The 23,513-nt window shown below is 39.1% G+C and overlaps 1 protein-coding gene across 1 annotated transcript in view; it reads right to left on the minus strand.

The window, feature by feature from the left end:
* Window positions 1-22,996, minus strand: part of OXR1 (oxidation resistance 1) — a gene marked incomplete at its 5' end in the record, with an annotated part of 146,461 nt that extends 123,465 nt beyond the window's left edge. Inside the window, 2 exons of the mRNA XM_084280292.1 lie at window positions 15,526-15,722; window positions 22,938-22,996. Of these exons, the coding sequence (XP_084136418.1) occupies window positions 15,526-15,722; window positions 22,938-22,996 (256 nt within the window). The remainder of the gene's footprint in view (window positions 1-15,525; window positions 15,723-22,937) is intronic.
* Window positions 22,997-23,513: the final 517 nt, after the last annotated feature.

Raw genomic sequence — 23,513 nt, forward strand, 5'->3', positions numbered from 1 at the left:
CACCACCGAATGCAGTGGTGTACTCCAAGTAAAAAAAAGTATACATTTTTGCATCTGTCCCCATGTTTTGTGAAGCTTCGTTGTTCTTTTAAAATTATCTGCATTCACAAGTTTTACATGGCTGAACAGAAGACTTTTAATCTAATTTGATAATCGGATTTGTAGACTTTGATATTTTGAAGTGGTTAACTGGGTAACAGCTAATTTCCCTGCGGGATGTGCAATGCAGTAACTAGCCTCTCCTCCCCCTGAACGATGGCAGCATATAAATACCTACTGCATTTGAAACACTCTTAAATCACTAGCCATTAAGAAACACTAATAACTTGACTGGTGTCATAGATAATTTGTTCTGAAGAGACTATTGTAGCCTGTATCAGAGAATGTCTGTGACCTCTGAAACTTCTGGGGTTTCTTCCCAACTTCAGCGACTCCTTGTAGGATTCCCAGTCGGTACAAACTACCAGGCTGCCAGTGCTGCTGCTTACCAGGAAATGTCATTTCTCTGATTAGGATGGTCTGCCTTCACATGTCTATACACTTGTTCACAGACAGTAATCAGAAGTATGAGCTGGACTCAGGAACAAGGAATGTTATAAAAGGGCAGAGCAGATAATTTACCTTGCAAAGAAACTGAGTTACCTGCCAGCACCATCCGCATTATGGAAACAAAGGAGGAAAGCTACCCGCTCATTTTAGCCCATGGTCACAGGGACTGAATTTGAATTTCACGGGAGAAGTTCAGATGACTTAAGCAGGAGTTTGTGTATATTTCAATATAAAACTTTGAGCATTGCAGAACAGCAAGGCAGATGCTTGGTTTCTAAAGAAATTAAATCATCTCATTGATTCTAGCAGCCTTTTTGGTAGGGTTCTCCTCAGAAAGGTGGTGGCAAATGCTTGATCTTGCTTGATCTATCACTGAATTAAAAGCTCCCAAAACAAAATTTTAAATCATACTGAGGTGAACAGAAGAAACTGATTTACAAAAAAAAAAAAAAAAAAAAAAAAAAAAAAAACGCAAACATCTTTCCTCCCCCTTCTGAACAAGAAATGCAACTTCCAACAGAGGGAAGACTTCCTTTCTGTTTCTTTACATCCTTATACCCTAGGAAAGAAGCAGCTCTGGTAGAGGAAATACAAGCATTACATCGAAAAATAGATTTCTTCCCTCACTATCTGTTAATTCAGCAACTTGTAGCATCTCTCTGAGCGGGACATGTATCAGGGGCAGGTTGCTTCAAGGAATGAAATCCAATTACACTTTAACTGAAGACCCTGTTAACAAACATGAATATAGTTAAGAAGGAAATTATTTAAAAACTTTGATCATTCTGTATTACCTTTATCAGTGCTTCCTGAATATACTGTGTTGTAAGGGACTCCTGTTTACTTAATTTTCTCTTTCTATGACAGTAGACTGCATGACAACAGCTTTCCCATTATGCTAATACATCTAGAGTGTTAGCAAACAACTAATGCTAGTTAGCTGACAAACTCCTCAGAGCTGCAAATAACTTCTTTTATTAATATGGATTTCCCCACTACGGTGGGATCACATTCCTAGAGCTTTTTTACATAAATCATTCCACAGATATCACATACAAATTAAATTTGCTTTCAGATAACATTATTTCATGCTAAATAACCTAGATTCAAACTGGCATTGATAATAATTAATATATTAATCCCATATGCCTTGGAGTTTCTCATAAATAACATTAGACAGGTATTTTTTAGAACACTATCCTGGTTCTTCTCTCATCTGTGCTACATCAGAAATAAACAAACTGAGAGATGGATCCTTCAGCCATAACCTGAACATGCCTCCCCAAAACCCACAAAAATTGCAAAGAACCCAAAAAGCAACTCACTCTTCCCTCTCAAAAAACCCTTCACCAATAAAACTCCCAACAACAGACATTGTCTTTATGATGGATCTTATAGAAAACACCAGTTAGTTGTGTCAGCAGATCTACATACACTAATCTAGGGAGGAAAATTATGCTTTATGCTTTACAACAGAATCGATCTGCAAATAACGGTTGAACTGAATTACACTAGATTTTATGCTATCACCTGGTGGCACTGTTATACAGTCTTCCAAACCTCTGCTGCAGTGCCTGACTCCTGGGAAGAAGGCACATCATGCTGTCCTTACCCCCAGCTTGCACAGGGCCTCAGCAGGAAGGTTTTGGATCAGTCTCAGTCAACTGTTCCAGACATGGGGTTTTGCTTTGGACTTGAAAACAGAGCTGCCTCCTTCAAACAAGCGTGTTGTTGGCTTGATGTTTGGGAAGAAAACACATCTAAATTACATCTGCAAGTTGGTATAAATAAATAAAAGCAGTTTGCATATATGCTTCATATTTCTGATGCCTCTGCCTTAAGGAACAAACTGGCAACCTAACGGAAGGGCTGTGAGGTCTCAACGGGATAAATACCAAAAGAAAGCTGTAATATTACTGCAGATGGTTTTAAGGGATTTTGTTTCATTGAGCAGATGAACATGAAGATCATGGAATATAACCCCCAGAAAATATGAATAACTGCAAATATTAACAATCTGTTGTGGTTGTAGAGATAGCAATTTTTTCATCATTTCCTTCAGCAAAGATAGATCAATTTATACATTGTGCTACATACAAAAAAACCCTAACCTCCCAAACAAAACCCAAAACCACCATAATGTGCATCTCTTATCTCCCAGAGCACCAAGACAGAATATTAATTTAAAGGCAGCTTATGAACATTCAAAACTGCAACATCATTTGTGTGTTAAGCAACAGATATCTCTCAGTTTATGCGGGCAGACACCACTATATATATAGTTCTGCACTCATACAGACTATGTGCATTGGTTAGAAAAACATGATCCCACCAAAGTCTCTAGCAAATCAAATTATATTTAGGCTTTTTCCTCTCTATTTTTATATCTAAATCACACATAAGTCATCCTGACAGTAGCAAAAGGGCAAGTAGCAAGTCTACAAGTTGATGCATACCTAAAACATGCTAAATGTTTCCACCTTTTCCCCCTCACAGGAGTACAACTGAAGGAAAGCCTTTCTTACCAGTATATTTGAAATGGGATTTCTGTATTTTTATTAATAAAGTAAATTAGCTAGAAATTGTCTCCCTGTTCTTTAAAATGAAAAATGTCTTAACACCAAATATGACTGACAGGACCATCGTCAGAAAAGTTGCAATAAAGAGGTTTTATTCTCTCATAAGGTAAGTCAGCTTCACTAGTCACATGTTTAAAAAATAAGATTAAACATCCTGTTTTCAAGTTGTCCCTGTCATTTAGCAAACTCTCACAGAAAAATTAAAATGAAAGTGTTACAAAATAACTTACTTGCAGCAGGTTTTTCTTGACAGCATACAGAAAAATGTTTATTTCCCCAAAGAAGAAATTGGCAAACTATCCAAGAGAAAATGAAGTTATGCATTTTCTGTCTTGGGTAAATGAAATAGGAAAACCAATTTGATGGTGTTTATGGCAGTGACATAGTGAAGGAGACAGGGCTTCTCAAAGACCATCAAACTCAGGAACCCTGTTCGAAATGAAAACGGAGACACTGAGCTGAACCCAATCTGCCTTTATTAATGGGGCTTATTGGGAAAAGTGTTTTCTGGCAGGTTAGTTATAATCAAGTATAATAGGGACATGCTATTCCTTGCTATATCCGTATTCCTATGTTATATCTGTAACAGCCTTGTCATGGATAAACTGTACTCTTCCCTTTACATAAACTTCCCTCATACTACCTGTCTGAACCCTCGGGCTTTTAACTTGTGAGGAGTTACAATCCCATCAGTATGCCTTAAAGAGAAACAGCGTATGGACAAAAGGCCAAACTACTTGTCTTAGTTGGCTCAGTTTGTTTTCCAGCAGACAATGAAAACTTTGCTACTTAGAAATAAGCTTTACCTTTTAAAAACCTTGCATTATCTTCTATCTGATAGGCTTGGAATGTATATATTTAGTAACTGAAAACAATTTTAAAATTCTATGATTAAAAACCCTATAACAAATCAATACAGGTTTAGATCAATGTCAGACAACATGAGGAAGCTGTGCTACCTTACCTAAAAACTACCAAATTGAACTCTGCATTATGTAGTTTCAACCCTGTGTGGATTGACCACCTTCTAAGAAACCTGAGTTTGGGCCATTACCACTGGCTGACTTTATGTTAGCTCAGCATCAGCATCATTCACTGTTCTCAGGATTCACACTGGTGCCAGTTTTCTCTGAGATCCCAGCAGTTTGCAATCCCTGGCCAGTTGGAAAGTCTTAATTTTAAACAATCAGTGTTTCACATTTTATTAAAACAAGCTTTTCTTCTTAGATAGAACATTTGTAATTTAAGTTGCAGAATTAATTTAACTCAATTTCTCAAAATGCCATTTAATTTTCTTAATACATTTAAGTTGCATGTTTTTAAAAAATGACTATACAGAGGACCTATTTTCTCTCTAACTTACTCAGAGCAAAAATATCAGGAACTTGGCAAACCATCAAACAACCAATCTCAGTACTGTTTTACTTACAAAGGAAAAGGGAACAACATCATTTAAAGTGTAGGTAGATCACAAAAGCACCTAATTACATTCCCAAATAGTCACAGGTGTTCTTAAGCAAAATGTATGTCTAAGGTGGCTGAGAAACTGCAAGTCAACAACTTTTAGAACAAATCATGCTTGCCACATTTTCTCTGGTAGAGGAAAGAGACCGTCATTCTATCTTCTGCAAATTAAAAGAATAAAAGAATCTCTTGAGCATATTAATTAATGAGATTCATTGGAATAGTGGGCTGCTGCCACTGTTTAGTTTTCATGAACATATCTTGCCAATTAGTATCTAAATTTATAAAAAGGTTTCTTTCGTAAATGTTGAATATTTTATACTTGTAAAGTCTTTGCATACTCCTATGTGCATACTAATGCTCTGTATTGTGGAACACTCAACAGTACAATAACTCTGTGATAAAATCCAACTGTTCTTCATAGCCCAAGATAAAAATCAAGGTTTGGCAACAGCACTCAGTTCCCACAGGATTTTTGGGGGGAACAGCATAATAACAAGCCAGTTTGTTAAAATCCAAAAGCAACTTCAGAACAAGCTGTCCTGGAGATGAACCTAACCCAGCAGCTCTGTCTCCTGAAAATTGCATCTCATTCTTGTTGATCTAACAATATAAAGAAAAAGCTTGAACATAGGAAAGGGTGAAAATTAGTTGGGAAAAAAAACCCTAAGAAAATTGGCAGCAGCTGAGGATGCTTTTCAAACAGCTTGTTTGGAGCCCAGTATATGCTGGGAGATGTTTGGTAGCCTCTCATATTCAGGAGCCAGAAATATTAAATGGTGGCTAGAGTGTGTCTCAGTACAGTAACGGGTAACTAGATCATTGCTGGACATGCAGAAAAGCAATCTGCTTTTGGGGGAGGGAATGAATCCCACCCCATCGCACAGACCACCTTGGCACAACTCAACTGAAGCATTCAAACACTCTTCATGGTGACAGAGACCGGTCGTGCCTCCCACAGCAAGGGCTGTGTAGGGCTGGAGTCTGTCTGGTGTTACCCACTCACAGCTGGATTTGGTCACCGTCACTGTATTCCAAACAGACTTTTGCTGTAGTGTGTGGTTACTCTGAAGTAAGTAATGACACTTCCATCTCAGATTTGGTGCTCACATGGACATTATCCTGATGGCAACTTACTGGCCTTGCCATCTCGATGTTAGCGTCAGAGGGAAGGGAAGCCACTTCCCAAACTGAGATTACCTGCAGTATTTGTGCATTGGGCCTTTCCAAAATGTTTTGTTCCATCCCCATCTCTGCAGGGTTTTTTATGGTCTTCGCAAAAACTTAAGGGAGCAAATAAAAATTTTGCCAAGGCGTTTGACACTATCAATAAACTTGGGCCTCTGACTAACACCCAAAAATCACAGATTTCACAATCCTTACAGGAAGAACAGAAATGATCCCTAAATGAGAAATATCTGACTTCCCTTGCACTAATAGGTCACCCATGATATTTTAAGATTTTTTTTTTTTCTGGTAAGAGTGTGGGATCAGAAGAATTCAGCTACATTAAAATTTTTAAATTTGAATAATCACTTTTTTAATAATCAATTTCAGTGCATTGTTTTAGTTCTATAGCTGTCTGAAAACCTCATATTTTACTTCAGAATAAAGAAAATATGAATAATCTTATCAGGTGCTTTGGTGTGATAACATTCCCTCTTCTCACAGAGAAGTTTACCAGATAAAATAACTGGAAATCAATGACAAAGACAGCAACATTTTGGCTCTTAAAAATGGCTGAGGCGAATGTTCTCTGCTCTTGAAAGTGGCAAGCTAAGAACAACTCTCTGCCCATTCAGGAAAACTCACTTCTTCAAGTTTCAACCTTAAATGTCTCAAAGTACAAACAAAAGTCACTAGCAAGAACATTCTTGATAAGGAATTTGTTTGCTTTCATATAAAGTAGGAATTAATGCTGGTTTGCATAGGATTTTTTTTTCTAATTTAGAAAATGACAGTGATTTAGAGAAGCAAAAATCTCTCAAAAACACACTGATATATTTCAAACAATTTGTTTTTGTAGTCAAAAGATTCACAGGATAAATCAGACTAGGAAGGACCTCAGGAGATCTCAAGTCTAATCACTACTCAAAGGACATTGTCACCTATGAGTTCACATAACCATTTGGGTTGGAAAAGACCTTTAAGATCATCAAGTCCAACTATTACCCTAACACTGCCGACTCCACCACTAAACCATGTCCCCAGGATCCATATCTACATGGCATTGAAATATCTCCAGTGATGGTGACTCAGCCTCTTTCCTGGGCAGCCTCTTCCAGTGCTTGACAGTCTTTACAGTGAAGAACTTTTCCCTAATATCCAATCTAAACCTTCCCTGGTGCAACTTGAGGCCATTTCCTTTTGTCCTATTGCTTGTTACATGGGAGAAGAGATCAACATCTGTTGGACTACAACCTCCTTTCAGGAATGTGTAGAGAGCAATAAGGTCTCCTCTCAGCTTCCTCTTCTCCAGGCTAAACAACCCCAGTTCCCTCAGCCACTCCTCATCAGCCTTGTGCTCTAGACCCTCCTCCACCACTGTTGCTCTTCTCTGGACATGTTCCAACACCTCAGTGTTCTTCTGGTAGTGAGGGGCCCAAAACAGAACCCAATACTCAAGTTGTGGCCTCACTAGGTTATTCAGGGATTTATATTATTGGGATTTGAAAACCTCTAAGGATAGAGATTGCACAACCTCTATGTACATCCTGATGGACTCCTTGACTCTGGTATCAGGTCTAAACCTCTAATATTTCAATTTAGGCCAATTGTTTCCCCTCATCCTGCCATGCAGCACTGCAAAGTGCAGACTGCCAGATGTCTTCTTGGTAGCCTCCTTACAGATAGCAGCAAACTGCTGTAGGGTCCTCCTGAATCTGTCCCTTCTCCAGTTCCCTCAGCTTTTCCTCACAGGCCATTAAATCACCCAGCTATTTCATCAGTAAATCCACATTTTCCTAGTGTGTTCTTTTACTGCTAGAAGGAAGACTTCACTATTTCATGATACTCACAAGTCTGATGCTCAAGGCACATCTGAAATGTCAGAAATCATGTCATTTTTTCAGTAATTTTTCCCTTATATAAGAGGCCTCTAGTGAGAGATGTACCTTCTTATCAGCCTAGAGTTTATAGGACAAATCAGTTTCTCTGATTTTCTCCCTAAAGATTCAAATTTTAGTATCCTGAGAGTACATACTGTTAGCTGATCTTGCAAGTTGAGTAGCTTGTCTATAGAACTAGGAAAAAAAAGTCAGCTTTGTCTTGATGTAAAGCAGGGAAATTAGAAAATCCTGAAATGAAATCTTGCCCAAAATGACTCGGCAGATGATATGATAGAAATCTATATGATTAAAACCAAAACCAGTATGCTAAGAAAAGGGACATGCTGAGATGAAAGGACATTAATGAGCATCACTCTTCTGGTAGATGCTGTCTATATAGCTCAGAACTCATTTATATTCAAAGGATACAGAGTATCTGCAAAGGACAAAAGAAGGATACAACACTAAAACCTGGCTTTTAATGGCTCCAAGACTTAAATTCTAAAAATGAGAAAAACAAAGACCTGACTACTTGCTTGCTCATTCAGAGTAGCTGTGTGATCTGAATCACTAATAAAAATCTTCAGGAAAGGTGAATGAATTACAGTTTTGCATAGCTACTGTTGCTATGAAAGCCATCTTCCCTATTATCCACACGTTCCACAAATTATTTCCTCTTCCTTATCACTCACAAACAGATAATGAGGTGCTCAGAAAATTACCACCTCCCCTAAAAGTTTCCAACATTGTATTTGAAAGGACACAGCCAGAATGATGTTCTTTAAAAAGCAGTGAGTGCTCAACAAGGAAATGGTAAGTACATTGAACAGGACAGAGAGACTCTGCAAATGTCTATGAACAGCATCTGGATCCTCTGAGAGAGAGTTGGCAACTTCATCTCCCATCTGTCCTTCTCTAAAAGGAGACCAGCCCAAATTTACCGCATCTACTGCATCAAACTCAACCACTTATCCCCCAACTTCTAATATACCTACCCATCTTTCATGCTTTGCTAGCATTGGCAACCAACAAGAAAGACAATTGTGCAAATAGGTGAAAAATTGAGGGTTTGGGAGCAAATACAGAAAGGAATCACATTTGATTCTGCAGAAGAGGTGAAGCAAATTTATTCAACTGCCAAATCATAAGAAGAACCTCCAAAGACATATTTGGAAAGAAAATGGAGTATTCTTTACAAGAAAAGCTCTCTACAGTAAATGCACCACTTCTTATTAGATCATGTTCCCTAAAATGAATGAGGTATTTCTAGAGCACCTTAAGCAGGAAGGAATTTAAGCACTAAAAAAGAACCAGCCACTGTAGCACAGTATCTGCCCTTTAAATCATGTGGATGCCAATTTTTGAAGAGAGGGCAAGAAGAAATCCCATAAATTTGGTTTTAATCAGTGACTACTATAGCAAGAAGTCCCATGAGAGAAACCCCATAAGATTCTCAGCTTGGATGGTATATTTTCAGGTGCAACAAGATTCTCCCTTTTCCAGTTTTGAGGCCAATAGCAGATCCAGTGTGATGTCTGACCAATGGTCTGTGTTTCTCCCACATTGGCTATCCAGAATGGCTAAACCTGTGCACTAGTGACAAAGCCAAAGCTTCATCAGGATAACAGATCTCTGACTTAGGAAATCACCCCTGAGGTTAGTGCTGCATAATACATTTATATTAGCAGATAGTGTGACACCATGGAAATCCAGTAACCAGTGTGGATGAATTCACACTTAATCTGGTAGCGCTGGCATAATTCAGTGCAAGTAACAATTGTATGGAGGCAGACTGGAATGTATGCAAACAGAAATAAACTGAGCCTACTGGGCATGTAAACAATCCAATGTTTATTTATGCTTCCAAATGCAAAACTTGTTAAACTTGTAAAACTTCCTTGTAAAACTTGTTAGTTAAAGGGACTCAATTGAAAGCATACAGCACAAGGGTTGGGTACAGTTATAGCCACTAAGCAGCAGCTGGTCAGTTTTCATTTAGTTCCTTGCATAACAGGAAGAGCTGACTATGACTTCTCATATGAAAAGAAAAAAAAATTGGTTTAGCTTTCCCCCATTATACTCTCTATCACTCTGTAAACATCCTCTTATACTGTTTTGTGCATTAATAATATTTTCTTGTCATTTTCTTGTGACCAGTCATTATTTACATTTACATGCCATTAAATTCTTTGGAAGATCCATCTTCTTTTCATAATACATTTCAAAGTACTAAATTAGCAGCAGTGACTACACTGATCCCAACTAAATTTAAAGCGCCTAGTCACTGAAACTTTCTCTTACAAATAAGATGAGGAGCCCACAAGAAAGTCTGTGATTTTGCTATTTATCACTTTGGCATTAGCTAACAGACATTCGTTTTGGAAACTTGGTCGATTAATATGTATTTATTCAGAGCTGCTTATCCCAAAAGCTTCATTTTTTGTTCCATACTGATTTTATATTAGTTAATTCCACTACTCTGAACCAGTAACATGCCAATATTCAAAGAACACACAAGTAGAGTACTAATATGGCCAGGTCAAGCTAGCATTCTCATTTGCATGAGAAATTGGTGAAGAAAATGTGAGGGGGTTGTTTTCTTTTTTATTACAAGTAGAACACAAAATATTTTTTTTTTTAAAAATTCCCTACTGGAGTGAAAGGAACCCTCACAATTAGTATTTCTCAAGTGTCCTTGTGCTGTGTATTTTTCACACATGGATTCTGTCTAAACCATTAAGTGTGTGTAGCTGTAACTGCAATAGCTTCTACTGAAGATAAGAGACTATACCAACAAAAGATGCCTCCTGAGATAGTTGAGTTGCCTTCTAAAAAAAAATAAGCTATGCTAGTAGCAGCCTGTACAGCAACCTGTACATTAAAGCTTTTATAAGATATAATAAAAATTGCTACATTCCTCCTCTCCCCACCAACTCTGTACTGACAACACCTTCTACTATCACAGAATCACAGAACGTTAGGGGTTGGAAGGAACTTCGAAAGATCATCTAGTTCAGCTCCCCTGCCAGAGCAGAATCACCCAGACTAAATCACACAGGATGCATCCAGGTGGGTTTTGAATGTCTCCACAGACGGAGACTCCACAGCCTCTCTGGGCAGCCTGTTCAAGTGCCCGGTCACCCTCACAGGGAAAACGTTTTTCCTCACGTTCACATGGAACTTCCTATGCTCCAGTTTGCACTCACTGCCTCTTGTCCTATCACTGGCCATCCCTGAGAAAAGCCTGGCTACATCCTCCTGACACTCACCCTTTACATATTTATAGATATATTTATATATTTTTAATGAGGTCACCCCTCAGTCTCCTCCCCTCCAAGCTAAAGAGATCTAGGTGCCTCAGCCTGTCCTCAGAAGATGTTCCACTCCCTTAATCATCTTTGTGGCTCTGTGCTGGACTCTTTCAAGTATGAATTACTGTCCTGCTTCACAGGTTCTTTTCCCTGATTTCTAGAATCAGTAAAATATCTTTATGCAACCATCTTATTTTTAAATAATGTATTAACTCCATACCAGCAATGCAGTTGTTGTTACATTTTAATGGTCAAGAGAACAAATGAAGGCCTTTTATATCTACAAAACTGGGGTCATTACACAGATCATCTATTGGGTATATCCTCTCAGAGGTATCTAGGCACTACTGAAAAGGCTTTCACAGCCTAATGAGGGTGACAACATTAGCTGCTTCAGCCACCTTAGTCTATTCCAAGGCATCATACTTCATATGAAGTATGGTACTACAACCCTGCGGTTGGGTCCTGCAAGCAACACAGATGTGATACTGCCTCTGGGCTAACTGGAAGGAAGCTAAGAAGGGCTAGTCTTAGGCTGGACATGGCATTGAGCTGATGAATTCAGGTTATCCATATAATTTGCCATTTTATAATGTTCCAGCCCACTTTTTAGAGTGCCAAAGACCCAGATACCTTCTTTTTCTCTTTCAAGGGAGTTGCTTGACAATAAGCATTTCAGAAATATGTGGCCTGAATTTTTAAGTGCCTGAAGCATCTGAAAAGGCTAATTTTAGGTTTTTTTATTTATAAGTGCCCTGGGTGCTGTTTCTAGAGTTCTCCAAAAAACTTCATCCAACCCACCATGCAGACTGTTTTTCCTACACTTGCCTTATTAATCTAGGAGTTCCCACTGAATTTCTTCACACCAGTTCAGCACTGGAGGTGCAAGAACCTTCCTGCCTGCTGAGTCTGCCATATGGAAGACTTATTTCTCCCCCTCACTGACTCTCCATTTTCTGTTTCATTTCATGCTAACACACAACTTATTCCCTGTTGCCTAATCCTCTCAGTTCTTCTCTCTCTTACCTACTTTTTCTTTACTTTTAAAAAGGACAACTGCACTTGTTAAGTTTGGAAAGCATCTCAGATGTTGGAAAGTTGAAACACAAAGTAAGTGTCTTGTGGATTGCTCTCTAAGGTAGGAGCAGTGCTGACAAAATTTTAAAAGATCTTGGAATCACTAGTATATCCCTCATTATGCATTCAGCTTCAAAAAGTCCAAGGTAAATCTGTGTACATACCAGGTGACACAAAAAGTTAAAAATATTCTGATGCTACATTTAGGAACACAGCCTGTTAGACAACTGCCTGTATCTGCTCACAGTAGCTGCGAGCATACACAAGCTGCTGCGATTTCTTCTGCAAAGAGTGTGTGTGCAAGGTAAATGCCCACGTGTCCTTGGGTTTGCAAAGCAGACTGAGGTTTATATAAAGATCTCCAAAGTGCTTTCTGCATGGCCAAAACAAAAAAAAACCCATGTTTTTAAAAGAATTGTGATTTTACTCTTTCCATTAGTTGATAAAGTAAACCTGGCTACACGTTTCTTTAAATGTAATTTTAAGCTGCATGGCTACTCAGTAAAATGGGCAGCCAGTAACAAACCCAGCCAGGCCTTCAAGTTAAGTTTTAATAGGCAACTGAAATTTACATTTTGAAACATGTAAACTGCATATATTTACCTGTCTAAATATAGATGTCACACTTTCTTTATATATCCAGATTTGAACTTGTACTTTGAAGATCATAATTACTGAAAATAACTTGTTAAGGAAAATGAGAGTAATGCAAAGCACAGTTGGCATTAGTTTGCTCAAGCTCTGTTAGTCACTACCATAAACACTGTCATTTGCCAATTTGGTCTGAGGTTAATGTAACAGAATACTGATTTTAAAACACAAGCAGCAAAGCCAGCTGAGAGCATTAGTTTTCTAGCACGTTTTCTTAATCCATTTATCACAGTAATGATTAGTTCATGTTGCTTGATCTTGGACAGAGATTACTTTTAGTAGAGAACAACATGCAAACAAGGGCAAAACAAGGTTAAAACCCTGTGTAATTTTATTAGGCCAGAAACAGGTCTCATACTTACTTAAGCTATTTGATAGCCAACTGTCTACAAAGAAAAATCACTAGAATCCAAGATATTTCTATTTTAGAGTCCCATCCCATAGCAGGCATATCACCAATTCATTCAGTAACGATTTGGTTAGACTTTGTCTATTAGAAATAATTTGTGAGACAAATCATAGAAAAAGCAGTAGTTTTAAATCAAGGGGGTCAAGGTCATAATTTAAAGTACGACAAAGTTGATGGGAGATCTAAGGCAATAATTATTGTTTCTCTCAGGTTATCAAACCCATAGACTCAGTATCAGAACTAGTGCAGCAGACACGTTCATCTGGGATCTGTACTGTGCTGACCAACATTAAACCTTTCATTTTCACAATATTTGGGAACAAGTGCCATCAAACATCTGTGAAAATGCAAACTCTTGTTTCTTCAGTTTGCCTGTTGGCAGAGTTTGAATATGATGGAGCATGTAGTGATACTGGCTCTAGCAACTTATTCCTTGTGATTTAGGCAGGTTGGATAGACGAGGCTGTATATGCAAAAGCATAAACCCAATACATCTCCCATACTGGGTCAGAACAGCCAGGCCGCCTTGCCCAGTACTCTGTACAAAGATAATGGGAGATGAAGACAAACATGTAAGCTCGTCCACTTTCTGTGGTCTGTTCCCCTCTTACTTCCCCAGGGTCTACAACTGTTATTCACAAATGTTAGCATCTGTTTATGGGCAAGATGCCCGTGAATGCTGTTGTCTATGGAAATACTGTCCATGTTACAGCATGGTATGCAGAGAGTCTGTGGAGTACCCACCCCTGGAGATTGTCAAGACTCAGCAAGTCAAGGCTTTGGCTGCTCTGATCCAATGTTGGCTGAAGACCCACTTCAATCAGGACACCAGACTATGAAACCTTCAGAGGTCTTTTCCAGTCAACAAGTCTGTCAAATCAAGTGCTGTGCATTATTCAAACAAATTAATCAACAGTATGAACAATATTCTGCAATTCTGAGGTTAGATCCTGAGCAACTAGTGCTCAGACCCCCTGACTACTATAAGCACATCTAGGTTACTAACACTGGTGGAGTTCACGTTATACGGATTTTGTGAAGGTTCTCAACAGAAAATGCAGTAAGTCAAATTTAACAAGTAGATTAATGCAAACCTGAGTCTGTGTTTCCATAAACAGGTTTTATTTTTGGTGATCACAGAAGAATATTCAACTATAGCAATTTACCAGTAATCTTTTTAAATCTTGAGTTAGATTAAGAACTCATGATGATGTGGTAGATTTCTACTTTCACTATTACTCTTATGCAGAACTCCCCCATTCCATCCCCTGCCGTAGTTATGAAGCAATCTTGGCATACCTTTGATGTTCCTTTTAGATTATTTGGAGGAAGGAGTTTTCAGAAGGCAGCTGTGCAGCCCATACTGAATGTAGTGCATCAAAAAAATGCAAGCACATACAATCATTCACCACTTAAAATACAGCCTTTGCTATTAAAATGTTTAGATTGAGAAATGCACTTTCTTTCTTTAAAAGCAACATAATTTACAATGACACCCAGCTTCATGGGTTCAGATACAACCCAATGAAAGATGTTTAAGGCAACACATTTTTCTTTACCTTTTAGACAAGTTTCCAAGACACACAAATAGCTACCTTGGAACACAAGAAGTGACCACATTATACTGCAATAATTCAACAGTGCACAAGCCCACAATAAAAGTATGTGACTTCTTTTTCTTCAATCTACTGACATTTTGTCTCTTCAGAGCACAGCATTAGCATCCATCCCTCTTGTTTGTACCACTCCCATTAGTATACGTGCCTTTCACAAGGACTCATGAACCCTGCACAAACACTAGAGGGCCACTCTCTGCTCAGTTTTGATCAGGTGAGAAGCAAAATATTGCCCAAGGAATCAATTAGACCAAATCCCAAAATTATTTATGGGGAAGGAAGGTATGAAGCATTTTCTAGGGTGCCTAAAATGGTTCTATGAGAATCATGTAGATGCTGCAATCCCAGAAACGCATCCAGAAAACCAAAATATTCAGAGAAAGATATCCAGAAATCCCCAAATTAATCCTCCACACTCAGCAGACCTTCTCACACTCCGATCTGGAAATCCTTTCTGACCAGGAACCTTCAAAACTACCTCTGCCAAAACCCTGACACCATCCATCCTGAAATGGAATTATGTTCTTCCTATATCTTTCCTCCCAAAATTGCTTCTAGGCTTTCTTCAATACTCGTTCTTAAGGAAAAAAAAAAAAAGGTGGAAGAAAGAGTTCTTGTAAAGAGTACAAGATAAATAAAGCAGACTAATCCTTTAGTATAGTCTGACATCAGCATATATAAAGATATGACATCTTTCTGCTCTATGTGGGCATTTGTAACCATGTCAGCCAATTGCAATCAACTAAAAGAAATAAAATACTAATAGGAAGATGTTGTCTTTTTAATACATGTATTAGATTTTTTCTGTGAAAGCAAACTCACCAATGGTGTAATATCTCTTCAACTCACTCCTCCGTGGATTGCGCCTTTGGGTGTTCGCGGCGTTGTTCTGTTCCTCCTCAGAAGCAGCTGTCTTAGTGGCAAGCAAAGATTTACTGGGCTGAGGTGTCTGAGCTTCAGCTGCCACTGGGTTGCATCCTGGCCCACTAATATCCACCGACTGGGACTTTTTCTTTAATCTAAAGACAATTTAAGATACGTATTATTAACCATCATTCTATAGCTGGATTATGTATAGAATAACAGCACTATATTAATTTTACAACAATTTGTGCATGTTGCAGCAGAACACAGAAGAACAGTGATAACTTAGGCCTTGTATTAATTTTCCTTCTCAGCTCCTCCTAAAAAAGTTAGAGGTCTGGCATCTCACATGTAGCTACATATAGTAAACTGCTTTCAAACCTGCTTGTTGGGCTGCTTGAAGGATCAGGCCCTAATCTGTTTCAGAGAACACGAGCTGCCAACAATTAACCTAGCATTAAGTTGCCTGGCTGAATTTTTCACAGATGAGGGGAGTTCAAAGGAATCAAATCATTTGCATGAATTTGCTGAAAGTCCCAAGGAAAAGGAAGAGACCTCTGATTGTCAGAATTCAGATGGAGCTCAACAACTGCATTTCTCATTCTGCAACCATTTCACCCCACTAACCCCAGGTACCATTTTGTGCACATCAGCAGAGAACAGAGGAAAAGAAACTCTCTGTCCAACTGTCCAATGGAAGAAATCACTGTTACCTAACTTGGTACTGGTATCCAGGTAGAATACAACTTACTGACTTATTAATATTATATTTTTAATATTATACAACTTATTAACCACTATCCTCAGAGCTCAAAAATACAGTTTTTTACCCATCTAGTTGTCCCCATATCCAGATATAACATCTTAACTTGAGTATAAGTATATTGTGAGAGACAGTATCAAAAGCCTTGCTAAAGTCAAGGCAAATGACATCACTGCTCTCCAATCCACCCCAAATCTACTCATTTTATCAGAGTTCTGTGGGCACGAGACTTACAAAAACTCTCAAATCCTACTTCAGAGCAGTGGTGAGTACGCTCCCATCACTGAATCACTGCAGTTCTGGCATCTCCTCTGTCTCTAGCATCATTAAATAGAAGTTATTATGCTACTGGAGTTACTCAACAGAGACAAGTGCTGTGTTATGATGAAGCTCACTACACACACAGAGGATTTTGTTAACGCTTTTCTTGAATTAAGTCTCTAGAAGTGTATATAGTTGATTACAGGATTTGATCTTAGAAATAAGAGAGGTTTGTGGTATTGCAGTGAGATATTGTTTTTAGATGAAGGCATCAGTAATTCTGAAATTTTGAAGCAAGTGAAGGAAATGATAAAATGATGTAACACCAAAGGATAATTTTATTAGGGTAACAGTTTAATGCTAGGCAGCCTCCTTTTTAATTCTGTGCTTACTTATTTTTAAAACATTTTTTCCATGTATTGTTTGCAATGAAACTACCAGGATTCCTACACCGAGAATGCAACCTGCTAGTTTAAGAAATTAACTGACTAAATACCATAGTAATAATTAGTGCTGTTAGTAGGTTGGAAAATCTCCAGGTCATGATCAAGCTCTGGAAGATCTAGTGCAGTATCAAAGTGTAAGTAGAATTTTATGAATGACATTATGAAGGTGAAATTACGCATAGGGGGCAATACTAGTGCAGGGAATGGACTGGCAGTTACACAGTTGGCAGCTAGAAATGAATTTCTAGCTGAATGTGGCCCAATGATAGAGACTGCTTCCACCATCACCTTTTTGCTAGAATGGCCCAAAGAGTGTTGTATTTGAAGCAACACAAACAGGTCAGGATGACAGGGACCTTTATCCCTCCCATGTATAAAGAAAGGCTGTACTGGGTCAAAGCAAATGTTCACCTAAACAAATTTCTTGTTTCTCAAAACTCCACCAATGGATGGAGCACAGGAAAGTCCCCAGTGTTGCCTGCCTCATAATATCCTTTCAGCTTCTGGTAAACTCTGGTTGATGGATTTCCTGAGTCAGAGGATGCACCATTTTTAGCTCTTGGGGTTATTTTTCTTGGTTTCTCCTCAATTACTCCTGGACTCAGGAGTCAGTCATAGATGCATCCTGCCTTGATTGTTCTGGTTTAACTATGCACTGTGTTCATTTCAACATCCAATAGCCACAGTACCTTATTTTAATGCCACTTGTAAGAAAGGCATAATGAGAAACACTGAACAACTACTACTCCATACATACTAGGGCATCATTTCTGAGTAAATATCGTGTGAGAAGAAAAGAAAGGTCTATTGTTTGAAGTAACGCTCCCGAAACTGAGACCTTGTTTTAAGCAGTTCTAGCTTTAAGCCTACAGCTGGTCAAATGAAGGGTGGAATATTTCATTGTTTCGTAAACAATGCAATTGTGTTCTGCTATGATGTCAAATTTTGGCACATTGTTGAATATGCCCTATTTCAGGTGATACAAATAGCTCCTATAATTCCTTTGTACTTGAAATCTTTTAAGATTTAAAGGATGGGAAGAAAATCACTATTTTCAAGAATACCTCAAATTAAAGCTTCCACTGTGATTACCATGTCTTGCTTCTGTGTTGTGTAAAACAGTTGTAGGCAAAGAAGCTACAAAGTGGTTAGTGCCTCCATAATCTCAAACCAAGGCAGAATAATCTCGAACCTACAGACGACTCCATGTACATATGTCCTGCCTCATGCATTTCTATGTTCTGCCCCAGAGGAAGACAGACAGCAGGTGAGTTGAAATAAATTGCACAAATTGAAAAATACCATTATGATTTATATTCTCAACTATGTTACGAACACATTCTTCACCACCAAGGCTGTCTGAAGGACAGCCCAATTAATAAAGCTCTGAATTACAGTGTGGAGGTAGCAAAAAAATTAGCTTCCTGCACTGTGGGGAATACCAGCTTGTTGTAACAAATATGCTGTGCCTGTTCTTCTAGAATCACACATGAATAAAAGGATAATACCTGTCATCTGAGCAGTAAAAATGTCACAAGGCCTTTTTCAGGTTATTTATGATTAATAAGGACTGGGTTTAAATTCCTGTGGCAAATTAATGTGCCAACTGTTATCTACTCTTGCAATCCACAATAACTTCCAGAGACATAGGTACACGAGTGCTAAAATTAAAGAACAGGAGCATGAAAAACAAACAAGTAAACATAATATCATCAAACTGTTCTTGAGAGACCACAGTGACAGTGCTTTTGCTGCCAGAAAAGACAGAAAGATACAGGATCTGAATTAAACCAGGCTCTGCAATAAACAAGGTCAGCAGAGTAGGACACAGGTTCAAGTAAGGACGCAACTTTAACAGGAATGACTTGGCAAAACCAAGCAACTTACTCAGGTGCATTTTCTTTCAGCTCACCTGATCTGTGTGTTGTTATAGTCATGGCTGGTGAACAGTTCAAAAAAACACCGCAGCCTTTGAACTACATCTTCACTAGACCACCATGTCTTGCAAAGAAAGCCTGAGTTCTGTGTATGTTTTGTAGCCAAGGGAACAAATTCTTTGTAAGCCTGACCCTTTTCCAGCTCCCTGCTTTATTACTAGTGTTGTATTGTGCTTGTTTTGGGGGATTTTATATTAAAGCTGCGCAGTTGGGCTGTAACAAGATCTACTTTGACAGAAAGAAATCTGAACGTGGAATGCCTTAGGATCACATTCATGGTTCTTGCTTTGTTTCAAGCTGTCTGCTTGAAGATAAATAAATAAAAGATATAAGAAATACTGTGGTGAAGCTTTTTTATCTTTTACTCCATGTGTTCTGTAGCAGTCTTCAATTAACAGGCATCGTAGGTCTTTCAATATCACTTGGTGTGTCCCAAAGATCTAAAGTAGAAGGGGGGAGAATTTATTTTTCTACAGCTATCCTTAAATTATAGAAGCTCCAGAGGAGGGAAAACTACACAACAAGAAAAGGAGAATCTGCATCCTTTGAGAGGTGTGAAGCCCCAAGCTGGTCACTACTGTTGTCTTCTGGCTACTGGTGGCTTCTGTGAAATACGGTAGTGTGTGCTCTCACTTGGATGTTAAAACAGGTATCTTCACAGCAAAAGGGGTCAGTTCAGAGGCAAGGCTAACATGAAATGAGTAAGAAGGCCCAATTATTGACAATTAATTGAGACAATCCATTTTGGGCTGAAATAGTGCCAGAGGAGGGGTTACTCAGCTGCTGACTAGATGCAGAAATGCCATGTTTGCTTGGAACACGGCTGAGCATCACCACTGTTTTAGATAACCCTGTTCAAACACACATTTCATAGACTCATTTGTGTAATTCAATAGCACTATTGCTAATACCCCATTAAAATTCCATCTACTTCATTTATCTCACTGTATTTTCCTACAACAGATGTCACACACCCCAGTAACTCCAGACATGGGAGACCACAGTCACTCCTTGGTTCCTCTACCTACCAGAAGGAGGCACAAAGCCCAATTCTGCCTTTCAGTCTACTGCCAGTTACCAAATGCAGAGGATTTACTCATTAGCTAATCCAGGAGGAATGTGCATCTCTGAGCTGTGTGATATGACATACCTGTGGGTAGATATACTGACTAGCCTTTGAAGTTGAGCTTTATTTCTCTTTCCATCCTCTGCATACAATTGCGAAGTTTTCTACTGCATCTTAGAAACAGCCTAACAGATGGCTCCAGCTTTTACCTCCTCCTGACCAGCTGGCACCCTGCGCTCCCCAGAAGCACCTCCAGGAATGGGTCACTTTGAACAGATTCTTATCATTTCTCTCAAAAAGAAAATCTGGTCAAGTGGTTGTGTGTGCAGAAATTGACCGCTAAGTGCTCTGAGCAGTCCATACAAATAGCAATACTGAAATCCTAGGGCTAGTGAATTCACTGGGAAGTCTGCTATAGATTTTAAGAGCATTAGGATTTTATTCCTAGTATTCACTATCATAAACCTATTCAGTTCCTAATATAATCCATGCACTTTTTCATTATACAATTGAAAACTGCATTTTTGTAAAGCAGCATGGAAACAAAACACAGCATTATTCTCTATAAAGATCTGGAAAGCACTTAAAACATGTATGGCAATGAAGTCCAAAAGAAATGGAAAAACCCCAAACTTTTAAACCATTTACAGTGGAAACAAACAGCCATATAAAGCATTCCAAACACTGGGAATCTGTACAATTTGAACTTTGTGAATTTCTAAGTAAAAATCCCTGACTGCAACAAAGATCTGGAGGAAAGCCTAGTTCATTCTTATCTACTGGATACAAAAAACCTCCCTGTGTCCCTTGACTATCACAGAGATTTTACTACACAGTTAATAGAAGAAGAAAAGTCATTCATTTGAAGAGTGATGCTTATTCTTCAGAGAGGCATTTAGTATTTTTGAACACCCAGAAGAGCTGGTTGTGATTTTGATTTCTTTGTACCAAGAAATGTGATTTAAACCAGTGCCGACAGCCAGTATTATCTGATTCTGGAAAAAAAGTAAACTTTTTCTTCTGTTTTCAACACAGCACTGCAAAGGTCTGACAAACACAGGGGAAGGCCTAAACCCCAGCATTTGCACAGGCTAGTCCCAAACCCAGTTATTTTATCATAGAACCATAGAATGGTTTGGGTTGGAAGGAACCTCAAAGATCATCTATTTCCACCCTGCTGCCATGGGCAGGGACACCCTCCACCAGACCAGGCTACCCAAAGCCCCATCCAGCCTGGCCTTGGACACTGCCAGGGAAGGGGCAGCCACAGCTTCTCTGGGCAGCCTGTGCCAGGGCCTCAACGCCCTCACAGGGAAGAATTATTCCCTTGTGGATACAGAATCCTCCCCCCCCCAAGCCTCACCCAAACCTGCGTTTGCACATAACTAGCATTTTTTGGCTGCTGTGGCAATTTGGAGGTATCAGGTAAAAGTCTTGTGGGCTGCTGTCAGGCTCCATTTGCTGCCTGAGGCTGCAAGAGGCCCTGCCACAGAGGGCTGCTGCCCAGTTTTTCACCACCTGCAGCTCTGGCCATACCCTCCCAAAAAGAAGATAAAAGGATTAGACTGACAGAGAGAAAAAACACCTGTGATGAGTCAGTTTTTCATGGGGCAAGGCAAAAAAGACTGTGTGAAGGAGCCACCAGCTGAGGACCAGTGCAGAGACCCCTCCAGCCATCAGCCATGGGAAATGTCAGTGGCAAAGGATTTTTCACCGCAGGAGATTAATACAACAAGCAGCAAGGCTGAAATAAACAAAACTAAGCATTTCTTTGAACTGTATATAATTGCATGACAGAAGTAATCATGCAGGCTAGGAGGACTGCTCAGTACAAAAACGAATGACATGAGTCAGGCGGAAAACATCTGTTAAGGGCTGTGAAGCATGCAGGTACTTCAGCTCAGAAATTCCTTCAGCCAAGGACTGCTAGGAGGTGGAGGGGTTTCATGGGGAAAAGGCCACTCAATACATGCTCCATTTCTCATATTATCCCTAAGTATCCACTACTATGTAAGTACTACACAAATCCAAGCACAACATACTTGCAATTCAAATCTGAATCTGTCATATGAATTGCAGAAGGAAAGAAAACCGACCACCACAAAGCAGCTGGAAAATAAAACACCACTAAAATCGATGTCTGACAGTAAACATACAAGCAAAAAAACCCCCCAACAAACCACCACACTAAAAGCAATTCAGACTGTTACTTTATGTGTTGATCATGCAGCAGAGTTTTCTGATAAAGCAAGCAGCTTATGAGATCATTTGATGTCAGAAAACAAGAATGAGATGACCTTCACATGGTTGGCATTATGAAAGGATTAGGAATGAATTCACACCTACACAGCCCAAAAAGCAATTCAAAGCAGCAGGTACGTATCAACAATGCAATATTTGGTGCTGGCAGGAAAGCTACGAGCAAGATAACAGTGGCTTTTCTACATCATATTTGCTTTATACCCCCAGTATATGTATTTGAGCATGTAGAGCAAGCATATAAAATACTCTTTTGTTCCTTTACACACGCTATCAAAAATTACCATGCAAATTAAAAACACAACCATTGTTAATTGTCGGGATACGAGAAAGCAAACCAAACCCACCCTCTCTCCACTTCCCAGTCATCCCTGCGGAAGTGGTTCCAGCACATGCAGGAAAACAACCACCATCCATCACTCTGTAAGAACAGACAACATTCCTCAGAGTGCTTCAGAGCTTCTGAGAAGCTCTCAGGCTTCAGAGAAGATGAACAGCATCTATCTAATTGAAAAATTGTTTTTGTGATGTGTGGAATAGGCAATCCACATCTTGACAAAACTCTACAGACAACACTGGCACCTCATTGTTTCAAGAGCACATCGCAGAATAAAGACTTAACAAAAATGAACACAAACCTTGTGATTATTCCTGGGAGCATGACAGCACTGCTACAGGTAAACCCTTGGAGGACCATTTACAGAAGACATAAAGATTTGTTGCTGCCAGGTTATATCCATGAAATCCAAGAATCCAGAATCCACTTGTGGTTCAAGTGTGACAAGACATTCTCACTGCCTGGGAGAGAAGCGGTAGTGAGTCCATGGGCAAAGGAGTCAAAGCACTCTACACACCACAGATGGGCTTGGAAATGTATGTTTGCAGGAGGATGAGGCATGGCAGGAGCAGGGAAGGTGGTGATGATGGTGGATGAGAGGAAGATGGCAGCGAGTGTGCTAAATACATAATGTAACTCAGACAGTCACAGCATATACAATTCACTGTGGTTTTGTTTTTTTTTTTTTTTCCTGCCTAAGCTTCTGAAAGTATTAAGAGCTCAAGATCATACGGCTTCACCATGGCTGTGTAATATCTTACATCTGCTTTACATGGTGGAAGTAATATGCTCTGCAACTAGGGCGTGTGTTTTGTCAGGGATGAGAATTTCTTGATCTTTTCTTTCAGGATTTTTGAGAGGGTGGGTTGCAATGCTG

The sequence above is a fragment of the Gallinula chloropus genome (genome assembly GCF_964237585.1).
Source record: "Gallinula chloropus genome assembly, chromosome: 2".
Classification (NCBI taxonomy): domain Eukaryota; kingdom Metazoa; phylum Chordata; class Aves; order Gruiformes; family Rallidae; genus Gallinula; species Gallinula chloropus.